The sequence below is a fragment of the Falco naumanni genome, chromosome 14 (genome assembly GCF_017639655.2).
Source record: "Falco naumanni isolate bFalNau1 chromosome 14, bFalNau1.pat, whole genome shotgun sequence".
NCBI lineage: Eukaryota > Metazoa > Chordata > Aves > Falconiformes > Falconidae > Falco > Falco naumanni.
Genome location: NC_054067.1, coordinates 14,162,995 through 14,181,221, shown reverse-complemented (window position 1 = coordinate 14,181,221; position 18,227 = coordinate 14,162,995). Strand labels below are relative to the sequence as shown.

Genomic DNA, 18,227 nt, shown 5'->3' with positions numbered 1-18,227 from the left:
CTGCTTTGCCTAGTTGCGCAGGACCACAAAAACTCACTTCAGTGGATAAAGACAGTGAGGTTTAGGGAATGCAAAATCACTAACAGATTGCATACAAATAATGGAAGAATGAAAGAAGCAGCCTACAAACTTTTACTTTAAGGATATTTTCAAAAAGCTTTAATCGACACGTGACTTTACACAACCTGCAGTTTGCTGTCTGTGGTGCAGGAAATACTGAAGTTGTTGGTGGCTGGTGCTCAATCCTAACCTCCCTTCAATTACTAAATTGTTTAATATATTTGCATCATATGAGTCAGATGTGTAAACGTATTTAGGCATACTTCACTAAAATAAATTGTGCAGCCAACAGACCATAACAGCTGTAGAGAAGTTGTTCAGAAAGAAATTCTTTGTAGTTCACAGTTTGACCTAATAAAAATAACTGTTGCTTCAGATGGTTATTTTCAGCAGGGTCAATCTGGCTGCTGTGACTGTGCATTCAGATTTCTGTAGTGATTTAATAAATCTAATCACCTGGGAAAGATGGGTACAGTTCTCTGAATAAGTTGGTGTTAATTCAGAAACATCTCTTCTGAGTGGTATGTTGTCAGCAGAGTACACAGGCTTAGATCAGAAGCTGGAAACCTTCATTAAGTCACTTTGGTTTTTACCTCCTAATAAATGTTTTAAGACCTTATTTTACCTAATGCTTTCTATGTATGAGTAGTTTGCCTAAACAAAGCTGAGTATTTTTTTTTGCATACTATAACCTGTAGCTTGTCATTAAGTTAACGGTGCATCTTGACTCTTGGAATTCATTTCTTGCTAGGAATCTTACCTCAATTTTAAAGCAAAGCCCTCTTCAGGAATAAACAGAAGAAAATGCAGAGCATCCGTAAGTGGCATCAAATAAAAAAATACTTCCATGGCCAAACCCACACACTTAGGAATAGATTTGAGAGATTTATGAGACTGTGTAATTACAAAATGTATCTGAAACTGAATTTATTATTGTAATAAATTAACCCTTCTAAATATTAAAAGTGCGATTACTACAAGGATTAGATTTGGTGTGTGTGTCCCCCCTTTTCCTGCGAGTTTCTGGGAAGCTGACTGAAGACTTAAGTTGTGGTTTTTAAAAGAGTTTTTAAAATATCTGATTGTGATCTGATGGAAAATGGTGTGAGTTTTTAACTGTTTGCTGTTGCTGAATAATTTTGGAAATTTCATGCTTGGACCATCAAGATATTTTTCTTGCTAATGAATGATACTTGCAAGGACCAGGGTTGTGGGGTTTGGAAGAATGTATGAAATAGAGAAACTCATTACTCGACACAATTACTTCTCAGTCAGCCAGCTGCTGCCTCTTTGGTTTTTTGAAGAACATAAATTTGGGTAGTCTCAGAATCATGTGAGAACTCAAATGTTTCCGAACTGAGCGTCTGGGAGGGAAGGGGAAGTGGCTGTGTCAGATATAGGGCAATATTGTATTGGTCATACGTATATAAAAATGTGTATATATAGTACATATATATATAGTTTGTGTGTATATAGATGAAGACATACATATATATAGTGTGCATATGTATATTTTTGTATAAAAATAATGTTTACTGAAATGACGCATCCTAAAATGTTGCTGCAGCAATTTTCTCACACAGGAAAAAATGCTGAGTGGGTGGATGGCAAACTGCAGTACTTTTTGTTAAACGTGTGGTATATGCCGTCTGCTTAACCTAAAAAAAAAAAAATAATAATCCCCCCTCTTTAAATATTTCCCTGTTTTAGAAATGGACAAACACATTGCTATAAAGACAGTAACCTGTGTTGCTTACAGCATTTTGACAGCAGGAGGGGATGGCTACAAACCTAATTTATCTCACTTCTTTATGCTTTACAATTTATGATTATTCCTTGAGCGGTCAGCCCAATTTAAGAGTTAAATATATTTAATAGTAACTATTTTGTGAGCATCTCTGTTCCATTTATGAAGCGGCGTGCATCTTAATGTCTACAGTGCAATTGTTTCCAAAAGATGCTCTAATGCGTAGCTACTGTCTGAGGGCTTCCCTGCCCCGCCCCCCCCCCCCCCCCCCCCCCCTCCCCCGGTTATAAAAGAAATAAAAAATATTTGAAACAACACAGCAGATAGTATGTCAAAGTACATGTGTAATTTTTGGAACTGTCTTCAGTTACTTTAAAGCTTATTTCTTAATTAAAAAAATGTGAATGAAAGGTGTTTCTTTGTAAGATTGATCTTTGAGGATTCTAGAAAAGTTGTAGTTTCAATAAAAATATTGTCAGGTGCATATTGCCATTTTTTTTTCTATACTTCAATATCTGAGGAATGTTACAGTGTTTCTGTGAAGGAACTGCAAACATAACTGCACTAGTTTCCATTGCTTTCCTCTTCAGGAAGATATTTGCTTTCCCTTCATATGAATTTTGATATGAATATTTTCCCGATATATAGTCAAATAAATTATGGTACCAGACTCATATGTAGGGCAGTACTGTCAACACTGTCTTTTAATTCTCTTCCAGTAATTGGAACATATTCAGTTTAATAGATTGAAAAGCCAAAGGTAGAGGCATGAGAAGCATCCATGTGAAGGGGAAAGAGCTGAATAAGGAAGCAAACTAAACTATCCCACTGAATTTTTTTTAGGGATCCTGAAAAGAAATGTTACACATCCTTATTTGCCCTACTCAGTTTCTAGACTTCTGCCTTTACAGCCTTATTTAAAATTCTGAAATTATTTGATGTCGAAATGATGATTGCTTTTGAGCTCCGTGGCTTTGTGACTATTTTATGGGATTTGGGGCGTTCTTTTTTATTTTCTTTGTGTCAAAATGGTCTTCGGTGGCGGTGTGCATCAGCTCAGCAGGTCGGTAGTTGTAAGATAACACGAAAGATCTGAACATTTCCTTCCAATGCGAAACTGAGTTTCTGCCTTCAATTTGGAGTGAGTTTTGCTAGTGCTGATATCACAAAACAGCTATTACAAAATACAGTATATATCCATTTAAACGTGGAAGCATGGCTTTGTATCAATGAATTTTTAGAACACAGGTGTTGGGGGGGAAAAGAATCTCAAAAGTCTGAAGATGTTTACTAGTCTTACCACCACCATTTTTACATGTTTTTCTGTGGTGTTGAATCTGGCATCTTTTCGTATATGAACACTATCAGCAGGAAATAGTCTAATGTTATAAAATATAAAATTTGCAACACAGATATGTAGGCCTTTCTGTTGTCTACGTTTCTAGATGAAAATGGGAGATGTAAATCATGCTGTCACTGTAACTGAATTTATTTTTTTCTGTAAAGCTTAAAGAAGCCTGGGGCTTTGGAAGTGCAGAAGACTTTTCAGGTCATGCTGGAAGGGGTTTGCAAGGCTTGAGGAAGTTTTCATATAGCTTAACCCTGTTCCCACCTAGTGCTCTCAGTTCCTCTGGTACTTGGTAGAATGAAAGGAGAGAGGTAAGCAGCTTCTTGGAGTGGAACAGCCACAGCAAATCACTTGGCTGAGCAAATATTTTTCAGCTTTGTTTTTTACAGTGTAAGGACAGAAAAAAGAAGTTACGCTCAATCTGTGCAAACTGATAAAAATCCAGCAGCATGTCTAGAACTGAACTTTTACTCTGTTTAGTTTTCCTACAGAAAAAAATAATGTGGCATTCCAAGGCTGAGAATAAATATTTGTAGACTAGTACAGTTTGACATTGTCACTGGGCTGTGATGTATCTCCCTGCTTGTGACTTTTTCTTTGAACAACGATGAAGGGAAGTCTTACGGGGCATGCAAAGATGGCTTAAAAGTTTTGTTGGAAGTACACATGCACCAGACGTGTAAGCATACTGGGTTGTAACAGGCGAGCTTGTATTTTATAATGGCATATATTTTATATATACCAGGTGAAAGGCGGCAAAGGCATATATCTTGACAGTTGGTATGTACGAAACGATGTGGTAGCAGCTTAGCATTGAAGTTGCACGAAGGAGGGAAGAGGGTATCACAAGAAAAATTAAGACAGTCACAAGGGAAGTGGTTTTGTCTGCATTCCTACACGGTTAGGGAGGGCTGGCAGAAGAAAAGATGCAGTGATCAGCACACTTGGAGGGGAGGTCCTGTGTGTTATTTGTTCATCTGCTTGTGCAGTATGGTGCTGCGTGCCTGCTCCTCTCGCCTGGGGCCAAATCCTGCGTGTTGGCCTGTAGCGAAGCAGGGTTTGGTGTGAGGGATGGAGGAAGAGGAGTAAGAAATGCCTTGCTCGGTTATGCACTCAATGTACCTCCTTTTCTGGGATCAGATCTGCACTGCTGTACAGCCTCAGTCAGCTGTTGGCCTTGCTGACAGCTCACATCTGTAAAACGGCGATGTGGGATCTTGCCTTTGGTCTTTTTATTGCCTCTTTTTTCTTCTTATGCCACCTGTTCAGTTACTTTCTGGAGGAGTTTTCTGCAGAAGTGCTTGTTACTGTGTCAGTTACCTTACTGTCCACGTGCTCAGTGCAGCTTTGGAAATACTGGTGTGGAAATGATTACTTTAAAAACAAAGGACGACTTCTTTCTCGTCTTCTGTGTATAGAATAGAAGATATGTAGGAGACTGATAGTAAGTAGAATGTAACTTTAAGCAAGTCCTAAGTGCTAGATCCTTTTAATCTTGAACATGAACTTGCTTGTGAGAAAAAAACCAGAAAGCAAGACCTTAAATGGTCCCAAGAAGCTGTTTAATCTATATTGTTATTGTGGGACTTCAGCATTTAAGGGTTTTAAACTGAAAAGCAAAGCTCCAGTTTGGTGTGTTTTCCTAACGCTTGTCCTAGCAATAACTGTTTTCTCGGCAAGCAGGTTTCTGCACAGAGCTGCAATGCTGCTTTTGTCCCTCCAAACGAGTTAATTTGGGGTTGAATGGCAAAGCGATGTAATCTGAGAACAGAAAATGTATATTCAGTGGGTACAATGCACTCCAGGAGGTCAGGTTATTTCCCCCATATTTTTAAATGTGTAACTAAACTATTATTGTGGCATCTTAATTAAAATAGCAGAATAACATACTGTGACTTTTCTGTTGTCTTAGGAATAGTTTATGTAAAGCACAGAATACATTTGGGTAGTATTTTCTCTGGGAAGACACAACTGACTGTCAGGAAGAAAACAGTATTTGATTTACTTTTTTCTCATGTGCAGGTAGGCGATTCATTTCTCTCGTGGTTTTCCTTTTGCAAATGAAAAGCATTTGCCTATTTTTAGAGTACCTGGCTTTGCTAATTACTTCAGTTCCCCATTTTGTACATTGGCTGTTTGATCAAGCAGCGTGTGCTGGACATTAGGAGGAGGTGAAGTTGAGCAGTGCTTGGGGTTCATATACTTTAAAAAATATTTAGTTACCGTTTCTTCTGTGAAGTTTTTAATTAGGTTACTTGTAAATTAAATGGAAAAATAAATGGGAACAGAAGCACCTAAAGGAGAATAAATGTTTGAGAGCTAATGTTGCTTTGTATGGTGAGTGATGTTGTTGGGGTCAGAAGTGAGAAGTAACTCTGGTTTCTGGGTGTGATTGACTTGACTTAAAACACCAGTCAGTGCTTGGCAATGACTGTGTGGCTGCAGCTGGCTTTTCTTTTGTTGGTCAAAAGGGTATTTCAAGGGTTACTTCTGAAAAAGTGGCCCATTGATTGTCCTTGGCCTCATTTAGTAATGCTACTGTTAATAAAAAAAAAAAGTGTAATCAGCTCCTTGGGGCTGGCAGAGCAGAGATACACGTTTAAAATGAGTTCCCAGTTGGTTGCACTGGCTGTGCGCTTGGGATGAGGAAGGGAGTAACAGCGTTTGCTTATTGTATTTTGAGACAGTTTCTGCACGATGACAAATGCAAAAGCAAAATTGAGTGTTATGAATCCAAAATTGTGCTATTTTTCTTTGTGGTTATAATAGCTGCTATCTAACATCTCTCAACTTTTAGGCCTTCAGTGCGGAGAAGGCATGATCTAGTAGTCTGAGGTTATGTGTGTGTGAGACTGTACGCGGTATTTACAGTGTGAGCAGGCGAGCGTGGCTGTTGGCATGTAAATGCATGAATTCTTTTCCTAAAAGTAAGACTTCTTTATGTTAAAACTGCATACTTGCTCTCTGCAGGGCTGGTGTTTCTTAATGTTTATAACGTATAAACACTGTTGTCCTACACAGCAAATGTCTGTTCAGCAATCAGGTAGCAATTTCTGTGAAATTTGTTGCCTGTGTTAATGCTGCTCTGCTCATGTGTAACTTAGAACTTCAAAAAATGGGAGAGAGCGCCTCAATTGTTTGTCAGATAGGTGACATTTGAATTAGTCCTCACCTCTGATCGTCCTGGGTTATTTTAGTTCCTTGCCTGTGGTTATGGTAACAGCTTCAAATGCCCAAAACTATTTTGGGCAAACATTTTCAATAATAATGACCAGAAGCAGAAATTATTCCCTAGTGATTTCATCTCAAAAATAAACTGAACAGTGTATGTTTCACTATTATGGAAAACCCATCGGTGTTATTAAATGTTACTAAAGTGTATAAATTTACAGGAATCCTGCTCCTGGTTCTGTTCTTTGTTGCTGAGTAGTGTGACAGGGTGTTGGCTTTTTTTTATAGGATTAAGCTGTCCTGATGAACAGAAAAATTGTCGTTCTGTACAAAGACTATTCTGAAATATGTAGATTAAACATCTTTGTGTTGATTTGGTCTGCTGTGGCAATACATTAGAAGTAATTTATTTTTTTTTTCCTGTAAGGGAGTCAGTATAGTTGAAGGTCTACCTTTTATTCCCTAGAAACGTGCTCTGCTTATGCACGATATGCTATTAAATTCTCTGTTCCCTTTTTAATAGGTTGCCTTCTATGCTCCCCACTGTTGTCAGCCCCAGGAGGTCACCAAGCAGAGCACAGAGTTGCAGAGTGGTCCCTGATGGACACCTGCGTGACCATCTGCTTCGTCAGTACTTCAGGCAATTTGTGAGCTGCTGGGGGGGGCGTTGAGAATTAGATTCTTGATAGCCTCCCTACAAAGACTGCTATTAACAGCGTGCTACTCTCTGCTTCTCTACTGCAGAAGACAGAGTGATATTTGCGTTCCCATAGCATGTTGCAAAATGCATGAGATTTTGCTCATCCTCCTTGGAAATGAGAATAGGAAAATGAGAGCATCCTGAACCAGAAGCTAGTAGAAGAGCATGCAGAAACCTGCAGCGATTTGTGCTTTATTTTGTCTTCCTAGCTATGGATTAGAAGGACTGTGATTTTTGCAATGGGCTTTTTCCATAATGGCATTCTTGTATTGTTTGGTCAGAGCTTGCACAGGAGGAAAACAGGCTGCTGAATTTAGTCACTGATCTCTATTAGCCGTGGCCTAAGGCTATGCTGAGATTTATATCCCATTTGTATTGTTGCAGCTCAAAAGAAGAATGTTCAGAGGATGACAAGTGTATTCTGAGTAGGTATGTTGTTTCATTTTCATATGAAACCCATTTTTTTTTTTCTGCTTCCATTGGTCAGAAATGAGGTTATAATAGGAAGAGACTATAGTACGGTGCTGCAGTGTCCCTGTTAAGGTAGAACAATAGCATCAGAAACAGTTCTTTAAAAATTAGCTGCTTTTATTAAATAAAGCTGCATTGTGCTGGTGTGCACAGTGCAGTCTTTCTTTTTTTTTTTTTTTTTAAACATATACTGCAGTCAGCGCTTCCCTAACGAGGTGGCACTATTGTTGAGTTAGAAGGATAGAATCATCATATTGCTTTAGGGGACAGCAGGATTTAAAAGGAGATGCCTTGCAGCCCTGTTTTACAGATTGGAAGCATCGGTTTAAGGGCATTGGCAGAATCATTTCCTTGTTCTTAGCAGCAGCCACTGCTGTGTCAGTAGTGTGTGGAATGGAAGTCCTAGTTGGTAGTCTGTTATGGAAACGCTGTTTACTGTTATTGTAGTACCGTGGTGACAACATGCCATTGAAATGGAAAACGAGCTCTCCTGCTATCTGGAAATTCCCAGTTCCTGTGCTTAAAACATCCAGGTCATCGCCACTTTCTCCAGCATACATGTAAGTGAGAGAAATGAGGATAATAAGGTGGGATTGCTTTTGTGAGACTACCCTGTGGCAAAATACCCTGTTATATATTGAATGACATTGGCACTCAGAATTTTACCTTGTTTTCTATGTAGACCCCCCCCCCCCCCAGATTTTATCCTGGATGTTTCATGATGGATGTTGTGTTGAGTCTTTCCCTCTTTGTTGAAACATAGAGAAACTGTGCAGATTAAGCCGTATTCATAATAATATCTTATGTGCTCATTTAAAAAGTTCATGTTGCTGTTAATTTGTAGAGCTGATCTTGAATTGACAAGTTAAGCTCTGAGGCAGGCTTTCCTTTGTAGTGTATATGCTAACAATTTGTCCTCCTGACTATTACACTTTGAAATTAAACATGAAATCACCTGCTGTATTGTACTGCACTTTTTGTTCATGTAAGTTCTCATATAAAAGAAATCATCCTGATTTGGTCTTGTTTTATTCTTGAAAGTCTTAGCCTGAATGCAGATTGTATGTCTTTTTACAAAGTTACAGTAAAAGCTTAAAACAAATAGAAATCATTCATATCTGAGTACTTATGTAGTTACGCACTTTGTCCATGTAAAGTAGCTTCACATGAAACAGTATTTTAATACACATGGAAACAATATGCCTTTGTCTTGCCAAATCTTGATGGAGCTTTTGTTCACCTTTTGTTGCTCTGAGTTCTGTTAGCATATACAGGTGGCTTTTTTCCTTCAGAGAAATTAAACTAAGCGTAGGGTACTGAATTGCTTCTGCCTTTATTTAAAGAAGCAGCTTTTTCAAAATGAGGAACAGTTGCTTTAAAATGCACAAGTAGCAGTATAGATGACTTACCTATCTGGAAATTACTATAAATACTATTCCTTTCCAATAGCATTCCAGCCAAATACCTTCAATATTAGTGCTTTTTACGCTTGCATTGTTGTCTTACAGATAGTCTTTTGCTTCAGCTACTGTAGGGACATGCTGTAAGAAATAGGTATTTACAGGTCCTCTAAATGTCGTCTTTTTGTAGTTGTTGCTGAGGATTGCATTGCTAAACAGTGGAGCTGAGACAATACAACGTCGTATGTGTGGTCACTAGTGTTCTTTGTTTAAGAAGAAGGCTGGGGTTTAAGGAGCTAACCTGGCTGTACAGAACCTATGCTGTGCACGCTCCAATTTAAGATTAATTTTCATGGAAGTGCTTCAGCATTTTCACTCACTAGATGCATCAAATATGCTTAAGGCTACCAGAAGATAAACTGTTTCCAATAAATTGCCACTTACTCTGAGTTTTTAAAAAAGTACAACTAATACAAAGGAAGTGTCATGATAAGAATTGTGAGGTTTTTGAACCTATTTCAGAGGAATAGTGTCTTTAGTGTTGTATGTTGTGCTTTTCTTTTTAAACTCTAGTACTTACTAAATGCAAGAAAAATCAGAAATAGCCTGGTTTGATCTATCTGCTGCTGGAACCGAGCACTTCTTTTGTGTGTCACCTTTAAATTGCTAATCTAGCTCTCTGTATGCTCTGGCTTTTATGATGGGGATCATGTAGCTGATTATCTCAGTGTGTGTTGAAAGTATGTGAACAGGTTTAATGATCATGCTTAACTATATGATGCCGAGCTTATTTGGAGCATGAGAAATATGTGATCAGCAGCCTTAATCACCTTTTTATAATGAGTCAATGTATCCCACTGCTCATAGAGACATTTCTTCACTGGCACACAGTCCTGACATTAGCAGGACTCTTAAATCTAATGTTGCAATTATTCGTGTACTTTATAAAGAATGAGAAATATTATGAAATGGCACCTATTTGATTAGGCAGTATATATCAACTGATAAAAAACCCACTTGTAATTTAGGTTGAACAGTAAAATAGGTGGTGGAATGAATTATCTTCATTGCAGAGATTACAGTAAATTTGCTTCTGTTTTATGTGATCTGATATTTTTCATGTTGATATGTGTAAGTTTTCTGTCTTAAGTATTACTCTGCACACTGGCAAAAGGTTTGTTTTGAGTAAAAGATTCAGGAATAAGTAGCATGTGAGATGGAACATGTACTGATGTAAAATAAATGACCATAAAAACTCTTGAATTCACAGACGAACACTTTTGTACTTGGTATTTTGCATCTGGAGGATACAAAGGTATAATTAAGCTTTTAATCCTTTTAATACTTGAGATCTTAATCTTACAGGTTTGTAGCATAATTTGGAATGTGAAGTAGGGAGTTCTTAATGGTGTGGGGTTTTTTGTACTTAAAATGAAATTCCAAATTTTCAGTTTTTTCTACTAAAGTTGACCTTAACGTTAAAAGCTTCATCCTGCTTATGACTTAGAAAGTAACTTGCCTAGAGATTAAACTGATGGTCAGGACGCAGATTTTTATTAGTGTTTTATTTGGTCTGTGTACCCGATACCTGAATTCTGCCTTTGTTTCCCTGCATCGAAATGCCAGGACTGGTGGTCATGAGCATGTTTGGTTTGGATGAAGCCAGGATCGGCGTACAAAGTGCCGCTGTAAAACGGGTAACTGCCCTGCGAGCCGTGCAGCTGGGGCGGTTTAGCTGCAGTCTCTGCTGGAAAAGTTTGTGGTAGTTCCTGAGGTGGGGAATGAGTACAGAGAGCTTGTCCCAGAGAGTTCTCTGCTGCGGGAAACTTGTGACTGGGTAGTACGTGAAATAAAGGACCTGCTGAAGTTGAGCTGATGACTTGGTAGGCAAGGACAGGGTTCTGTTTACTGGGAAGTCTGCTGGTTTTGCTGGCTTTGGTATTGCTTTCCTGGCAATGGGAAGGAGCAGCAGTGAGATGCTGCCTCTTGGCTGGTGGTTTTGTTTACCACCAGTTATTTATTAGGGATATTTTCAGAATATTCCAACTGCAAGGAGTAACGCTTCGTGTTATACACAGGGTGAAGGTTTCCTCTGAAGGGAAATGCAGACATCCCCTGGCTTCTGGTGGAACTGGTCCAGAGTAGCTTGAGCTTTCCCCCAGGTTGGTGGAGAGATCCAGTGACATTGCATAGGGAAAATTAGGTAGTATTAGAATCGGAGCACTGGCATGTGACCAATATATGTAGGTGTAATGCAGCCTGGCTTACTGCATGAGTTGGGAATGTGCAAGATGCGTGTGCATGCACGTGCCTTTGTCAAGCTGCTTTACATTTTCTTTCATGACGCTGTGTTGGGGTTTGGAATATAGATTCCTTTTGTCAAATTAACTGTGAAAGCTGTTACAGCAAGTTTATGCACCACTAGTGAAATCATGTTTATATTTGTGGTTGTGTTGACTATGTGGGGACAGACCTAGGTGAAGTAACGTATTATGTGGGCAGGTGAGCACTTTCAGCAAGTGAATTAGAGGAAACGACTGAGTGAATAATATGGAGTTGGAGAAGTGGTATTCCTTGGCATCATAGCTGTGTATTAACAGCCCTGTTAAAAACAAACAAAAATCCCATCCCACCCCAACCCCAGTGACTGACATAAGCAGAGGTTAAGAATAGAAGCACTACTTCAGAGAGGGTGAGGAATGGTTCAGAATTTTACACCTCAGCTTTGAGGTATAAAGGAATATGCATCCCGATTATTATTTACAGGTTACATCATCTCATATGTTAAGAACGAAGAAGAGAATTCTTTCTTATTCACACTAGCAATGCCATTTATATTGTTTTCCAAAGTTGTGCACATCTTCCATTAACACGAATGGAAATGTTTGTGGAAACTCTGGAGATTGAAGTACTATGATGGACATCTACAAAGAATCCAATAATGCAAATATACTATTTTCAAAAATGCTATTCTTATATATATAGCCTATAAAAATGCTTATATAATAAGCCTATCTATATTTTCTGAAAAGTTAAATATTCAGTTAAGTATTTACATGTTTAAACATGCCATGTTTAAAAATCAGAAAAATTAAAAAAAAATTATTAATGCAGAATAATTCAGTTGTAAACTTACTGCCTTCTATCCTTTTACGTGGAATGGTGTGTTGATATTTTAAATGGAAATTATCCTTTGCATGTGTTTTCATAAATAATGGACTAATGTTAAGAGAAATAAACAAATGTGACATTCCAAATCTATTGCTATCAAAGGATTTGCAATGCAGCATATCTATCCTGAGTCATGTAGTTATGAAATTTGTCCGATAGGAAATGCTTTGCAGTAATGGAAATCAGTTAGTGTGCAGAAAAGCAGAATAAATTCTTAATACTCTGGAGTAATCGGCATTAGTTTTAGCTGCTTATATAGGTTAATGCTTTTGTGTCTTCTTTCAAATCTCCGATTTGCTCTACAATGAGCTCTTTGAATTTATGCTATACAATCTTACATACTTAAATGGGAAAAGGTGTGTATGCATAATTCATCTGACTATCTGTATTAGTTTTCTGTTGTGAGACCACCCTATGTGTTTCTGTCTTCATTGGTCATTTTTAGTAAATAAACACTTTTGGGCTCTTGGTCATTAACAGACTACATGGTATTCACACTGGAATGCTTGCCTGCCTTTGGCAACGTTTCCATGTTAAGCAATTACCTCCTAGATATTTCACATTTCAACATGTTGAAAGTGTGCAGGTCATCCCAAATATATATTTTTCTTAAACTAATCTGGCAATGCATGCAAACAGATTAATTGGGTGGGTGTGGAATAGAAGGGGTTTATGGCTTATAAATTGAAGATTGCTTTTTATCCCAGCAATTTGGTACATAGAGTTATCATTTGTGCCTGTAGATCTTAATTTTGCTTTTTAAATAAGTATTTTGATAGATTATTCTAAGTTCTTGAAATGTGAAATTTCATTGCAGTAATAAACTGGCAAAAACAACAGAAAAAAACCAAACCTGGTTGTCTTGAAGTTTCCCAGTGCTCATGGTTTTTCTGGGCAGACCTTTACAGGTGATGCTGTGGCTTACAGGTCCCCATAATTACCTTCTCCTCCTTATGTAGCATGAAGCTGCAATATTGAAGTGTTGTGACATGCTGAAGAATCTTTATTGAATTGTCTTGATTATGTTACTCAGCCTGTTCTGCCAGAGTGTCAGTTCTGCCGGTTTGTCATTTTGCCATAATTTCCTTGTTACTGTGGAAAAATCTTGTTGCCCAATCTCTACTCAGTGGGATTTCTAGTGTTTTGCAGTGTTTTTTGATGACGTTTGGATGGAGATACCTACAGATTTTCATAAAGTGCTTGGTGAATATTGGGTTTTCAAAATACTAAGTCACTTGTTCTAAATGGTTATAGTGGGAATTGTAGTGTAATCAAGCGTAGCTATAACACTAAAGTGGAAGTGCACACATATATTATTGCTTTAATATTTTGTCCAGCAGTGACTGAGATTGTTGCAGTATTGAAGTTGCAAAAATATTTTTTTATGGGATGAACAAGTCACCCACACCTGTTATCTGGCATGCTTAGATTTAAACTGTCATATAGGGAAAAAATATTTTACAATTGAAAGTAATTAATGTCCCCCTACATTTTCCCCAGGAGATTGTAATAAAGGAATGCCAAAGCAACTGTGAGAAGTGACAAAGCAAGAAGAACAGTCGAGCAGACCTAGGCAGCAGAAAGAGCAGGGGTTAATTACCAAAATCTAATGTCAGAATCCTGTTCGCTTATTTGCTGGCTTTTAAGCTATCGGAATTATTCTGTGCAGTATATAGAGGGGGAAGAAAAAAGCCAATACTCTGGAAAGGAGTTGTACCTAAATCTGTTAAAGCAGTACAGTGGCATGTGTCCTATGACCAAATCTTGAATGTGCAGGTGCCACCTTAGACACATAGATGTTTTCATCTGAGGAATCATTCTGCACATTTAACAGTTGGTAAGTGTATGGAAACTAACTTTAAAGACACATCAGGTAGAGCTGTAATCCGCTAGTGCATGCAAAGTGTTTTAAGTATTTCATAATGCATAGGAAGTATTCAGCTGCCTAGCTAAATTATGACTTGACTTTTGAACACTTAAGACCAAATAGGAAGAGCAGGGAGTAGGATGTGCAGTGTCAGTCCAACCTAAGCTGTGAAACCCCTGAGTGACTTGCATTTTACCCTTTTGGACTTCAAGGAAATAAAGTAGTTCTAATTCTGTAGAAAAGCTACAAAGCGTGTGTATTTGCTTTGCTTTTTCTGTTTTTAATAGTCGGAATCAATAGACTAACGCTGACTTTGGCAAAAAGTCATTAGAGAACAGTTTCTAATTTAGCATCATTAAACAATCTGAGTCTGCAAATTTAAGCTACAAATGGCTCAATGAATGTAAACCCTTTGTCAAATAGATAAATGTGGATGTGACACTAAGGCTCCCAGAGAGACTAAATACTGTTAGGAACAAAAGCTATATAGCAGCGACTGAGCCAAATACTGCTTTGTTTCTGTGGAAAACAAATTTGAATTAACCAGCAGGCTGTAATTATGCCACAAACAGCTTGAGACCTCTGATAGTTTAGTTGTTTAAGAAGGAATTTTGAGGAGAGTATTTTCTGTGTGTGTATCCTTAGGAAATCATCCTGAAATGGTTGCTGATGCTCGGTCCGCTTGTGATGGCTTTGTGGGATCTAATTTTGTACTGGCTTTGGTCATGGTGTGGCCTTACTGGGAAGGGAAATAAAAAGGTTCAAGTGATGGTGGGAATAGCCTAATTTCTGTGGTGTTCTCCTTTCCACCTGGATCCGTTGGCGCTTGGAACCCTGGTCGTGTCTTCAATCATCCGAGCGTTTCTAGTAGCTGTCATCATTTCTGCTGACATTCTGCTTGGCAGAACCTTTTTGTCAAGATGGGGATTGTGTTGAAGTTCAAAGAGACTTAACTTTTTTTTTTTAAGTACAGTCAAAGGCTTGACACTTACACACTAGTCTCCAGAACTTTGCTTCTAGAGTAGCTTAAGTAGCTTAGTTACAACCTGACTCTGGCCGAACAAGGTTCGGTGTCCCTGTGCATCAGGTCGGTTTGTAAATGTTGTTTCTCTTGCGGCTTTACTACTTTTGGTGGTTGTGCCTGCAGAGCTGCTCAGGGCTACACAGCTTCGGAAGTTGATTTCCCCTTGATTTCCCCTTTAGACACCTTCTTAAGCTGATCATTGCAGTGAGCATCTCATGCTGTCGCTGTGTCCACACAGCATTTAAAGTTGGCAAAATACCTGCCTCTGCTTGCTGCCCATCAGCACGTGTCCAGAAACAATCTTTGATGTTCCCTGCTGATTTGGGGGGTTTGGAAGGCCTATATCCTCCTCTCCTGCTGTCCTTGGCCAGAGACTTGTGGAAGTAATATGCCACTTCACACTGATTTGCTCTGCTGTATAGAGCCTGGTTTTCACAGAACGCCCTTAGTTTAGAGGACAGGTGGAAAATGGATATGGGAATGCCTTTCTCCTGGAGTGGGGATACAGAAGAGCTCGGTATCAAGTTACTAAACAAATGTGTAAATATTCTGCTGTTACTGCTGTCCTTAATCTATAAACAAGGTCAGGTATAAAAAGTGAGATATTAAAATACGAAGAACAGAGCATTGCCCCAGGTGAGCAGTGTTCTGCAGTAGCTGCTGTAGCTACTTTTGAAAATCACACCCACCGTCGTTAAAATGCAATGTTAATTCACTTGGGGTAAAGGTTTGCAAACTTGTGGTGGCCCCTTTCAAGTGAACAGCATTAAAATGGTGTTTTGAAGAAATGCAGTAACCTGATAAATGCAAAGTGTTTATAGTTATGTTATCGGCAGCTAGTTCATCTTTAAAAATGCAGCCTTTAAATTGTTCTGTAAAAACGGTGAGATCTGAAGCTGATAGCATGGGACTAGTGGTTAGAACAAGAAAGGAAAAAAAGGCATGGTTGCTGCTGATGATGCTTTGCATCACAAAGGCGATACACACAAAGCGATTTAGGTCCTGCCTTCCCAGGGCTGCTGTTGCATTCATCCTGCTTTGAGATCTGTAACAGCAGCCTGTGTCAGTAGCTGTGTGCTGCCAAAGCCAGAACTGAAGTTTGCTGAACATGTTGGTTAAGGGGGGAGTTAACTTGCTCTGTCAACCTGTTGGAACAAAAATATTTTGTCTTTGTGTTCTAGCTGGAGTCACGTATCTATTTTAAAATGTTAAAATGCATTTTCTATAGAAACATTTGCTGTATTATTTTAATAAGGAACCATTAAAAATTATAAAACTATCTAGTTTTACTGGGCTACTAATATATACTACGGAGGAACGAAGTTAGAAACTCCTGTTAAAAAATGGTAATAAAAAGATGAGATGTTATTTTAGGGGAAGACAAGTGTAAAAGTAACTTCTTTGCCAGAATAAAGGATTTCCTGAAATTGCGTGGGTGGAAGATAAAGAATGGAAGAAATATGAAATACCATGATTGTGTAATTTTTAAATCTAAATTATATTAATATTTGAATTTCTTAATAGAAGCATTATGAGATTTTCTTTTATACAATGCTGCCATATCAGTTATGCTTATTGAGCTCCTAGGTGGCCATGTAATTTGTTGGGGAATTCCTAAATTCATTACTCACGAAGCTGGAACATCTGTTCATAATGGGAAGACAGTAAGGCAGTCAATACTTAAATTATTTTTTGGCAGACTAAGCATACTTTGCATACAAAGTAAAGAATTACTCTATCTAATAGCAAATGAAAGTTTTTCATTGTATTTCAGTGGCCTTTTCATTAATAGGTTCATTAGCAAATCACACGCATAGCTGGATGTATAGGGATAGCCCTGTAATATACCAGATTATTTTGATAGATCATAAAATAGCAAAGACTTGTCTTGTAATAAGAATATCTTTGTATGAAATTGAAACCTGGTTCTTTCTCTGCTGATAAATACCAGAGTACTGGCACATGCCAGGAGTGATTGCTGAAGATGCCATTTACCAGTGACCAGAACACTTGCAGTCGTGGTTCATTGAACAGTAATTTGACAGAGAAAATAAGGTTATAATCCTTTCAAAAACAAGCTATTGGGCTTCACCAAATTAAGAATTCACTATCTGGCCAATATGGCTTTGGCAAGCTTAAACTGAGTTATGTAAAGACTGTGGGTTTTAAATAAATCGGAGAACATGCACTCTAAAATATCTGTAGCTGTAGGCTGATCTCCTTCCTTTGTTTTCAAAGACTCTGCACTATGCTCTGACAAACAGATCAATGGTTTACTGATGTAAATGAACAAATCCCCAATAACGCGCGTAGTTGCTGTGTTTCTGTTGCACCAGACTGAGTTCCGCTACTTCTAAGAAAACGCAGTAACAGCGTATTGTTATATTTCATTCATGCCACCGAGCTCTATACAAAATGGCAACTCCATAATTTGAATATTCTAGCTGAGAGTAAAACTTGTCACAGTTTCCACAGAGCCCTGCTTATCACGGGTCACCTGGGTGCCTCCGAACTGTTTTAACAGGTTAATATTTGCCAAGTGCTTTGGGAAGCAGTTTGCCTCTCTGAGTCCTGTTGTAACTCCAGCCACTTAAAAAGTATTTGTCGGTATGTGCTGGAAAGTTCCAGTACTTGTAAAGCCTATTTTGAAGGAAGGTACAAACAGCAATTATGCTAGAGATGTGGGCAGCTATGTTTGCCAGCGAGCCTTCAGCTAAGGATTGAGTAAATTTCAGGTTCTAGTTCAGGCTTACAGGGTCTTGTGTCCTGTCGTGGTCACAGAGTTAGTGGCTCTTCCCCTATATCTGTATTTCCGTTTCTCCTTTAAAGTTGGTTCACGGTTTCCATAATTCCCTGTAAGTAATCTATAGAGATTGCATACGGAATTGGGAGCACTAACGGACAGAAGTCTTGTAAATACTTTGATCACACTGTGTGTTTTCAAATTGCTTATTTAGTGTTCTCCTGGAATACTAAGCTCCTTAATGTTTGTGTCAGTCTAGGTCCCCAGTTGTGCCATTTCTCTGTGTGCAGGGGCCAGCAATTAAACCTAGAAACTCATGAAGATCCATTGAGATGATTTCCAACCTTCTTTTCATTAACAGAAGTCAGCTGCTCTTGTTATCCCACCATATTTTGTCCTGCTTTGCAACAAGATTTAGGGAATTATATACCTGATAATATTTAAAATCTGTTGAACTTGTATCTTTCCAGTTAATTAAATATTAAATAATGTTACTGAACCGTTCCAATTTGAACTCTGTTTCCT

General features: G+C 38.3%; 1 protein-coding gene across 14 annotated transcripts in view; it reads left to right on the top strand.

Annotated features, from left to right (window-relative positions):
* The window catches only part of KLHL13 (kelch like family member 13), an 85,096-nt gene that overhangs the window by 40,507 nt on the left and 26,362 nt on the right, over positions 1–18,227 (top strand). The window contains exons 1-2 of one of the 14 annotated variants that reach the window (XM_040614364.1): positions 7,108–7,455; positions 7,945–8,057. The exons of 11 other annotated variants lie outside the window; for them this stretch is intronic. In XM_040614364.1, the coding sequence (XP_040470298.1) occupies positions 7,960–8,057 (98 nt within the window). In that variant the 5' untranslated portion in view covers positions 7,108–7,455; positions 7,945–7,959. Of the gene's footprint in view, positions 1–7,107; positions 7,456–7,812; positions 8,058–18,227 lie in introns of those variants that run through there. 2 more of the 14 variants (XM_040614374.1, XM_040614363.1) reach the window with 2 other exon arrangements.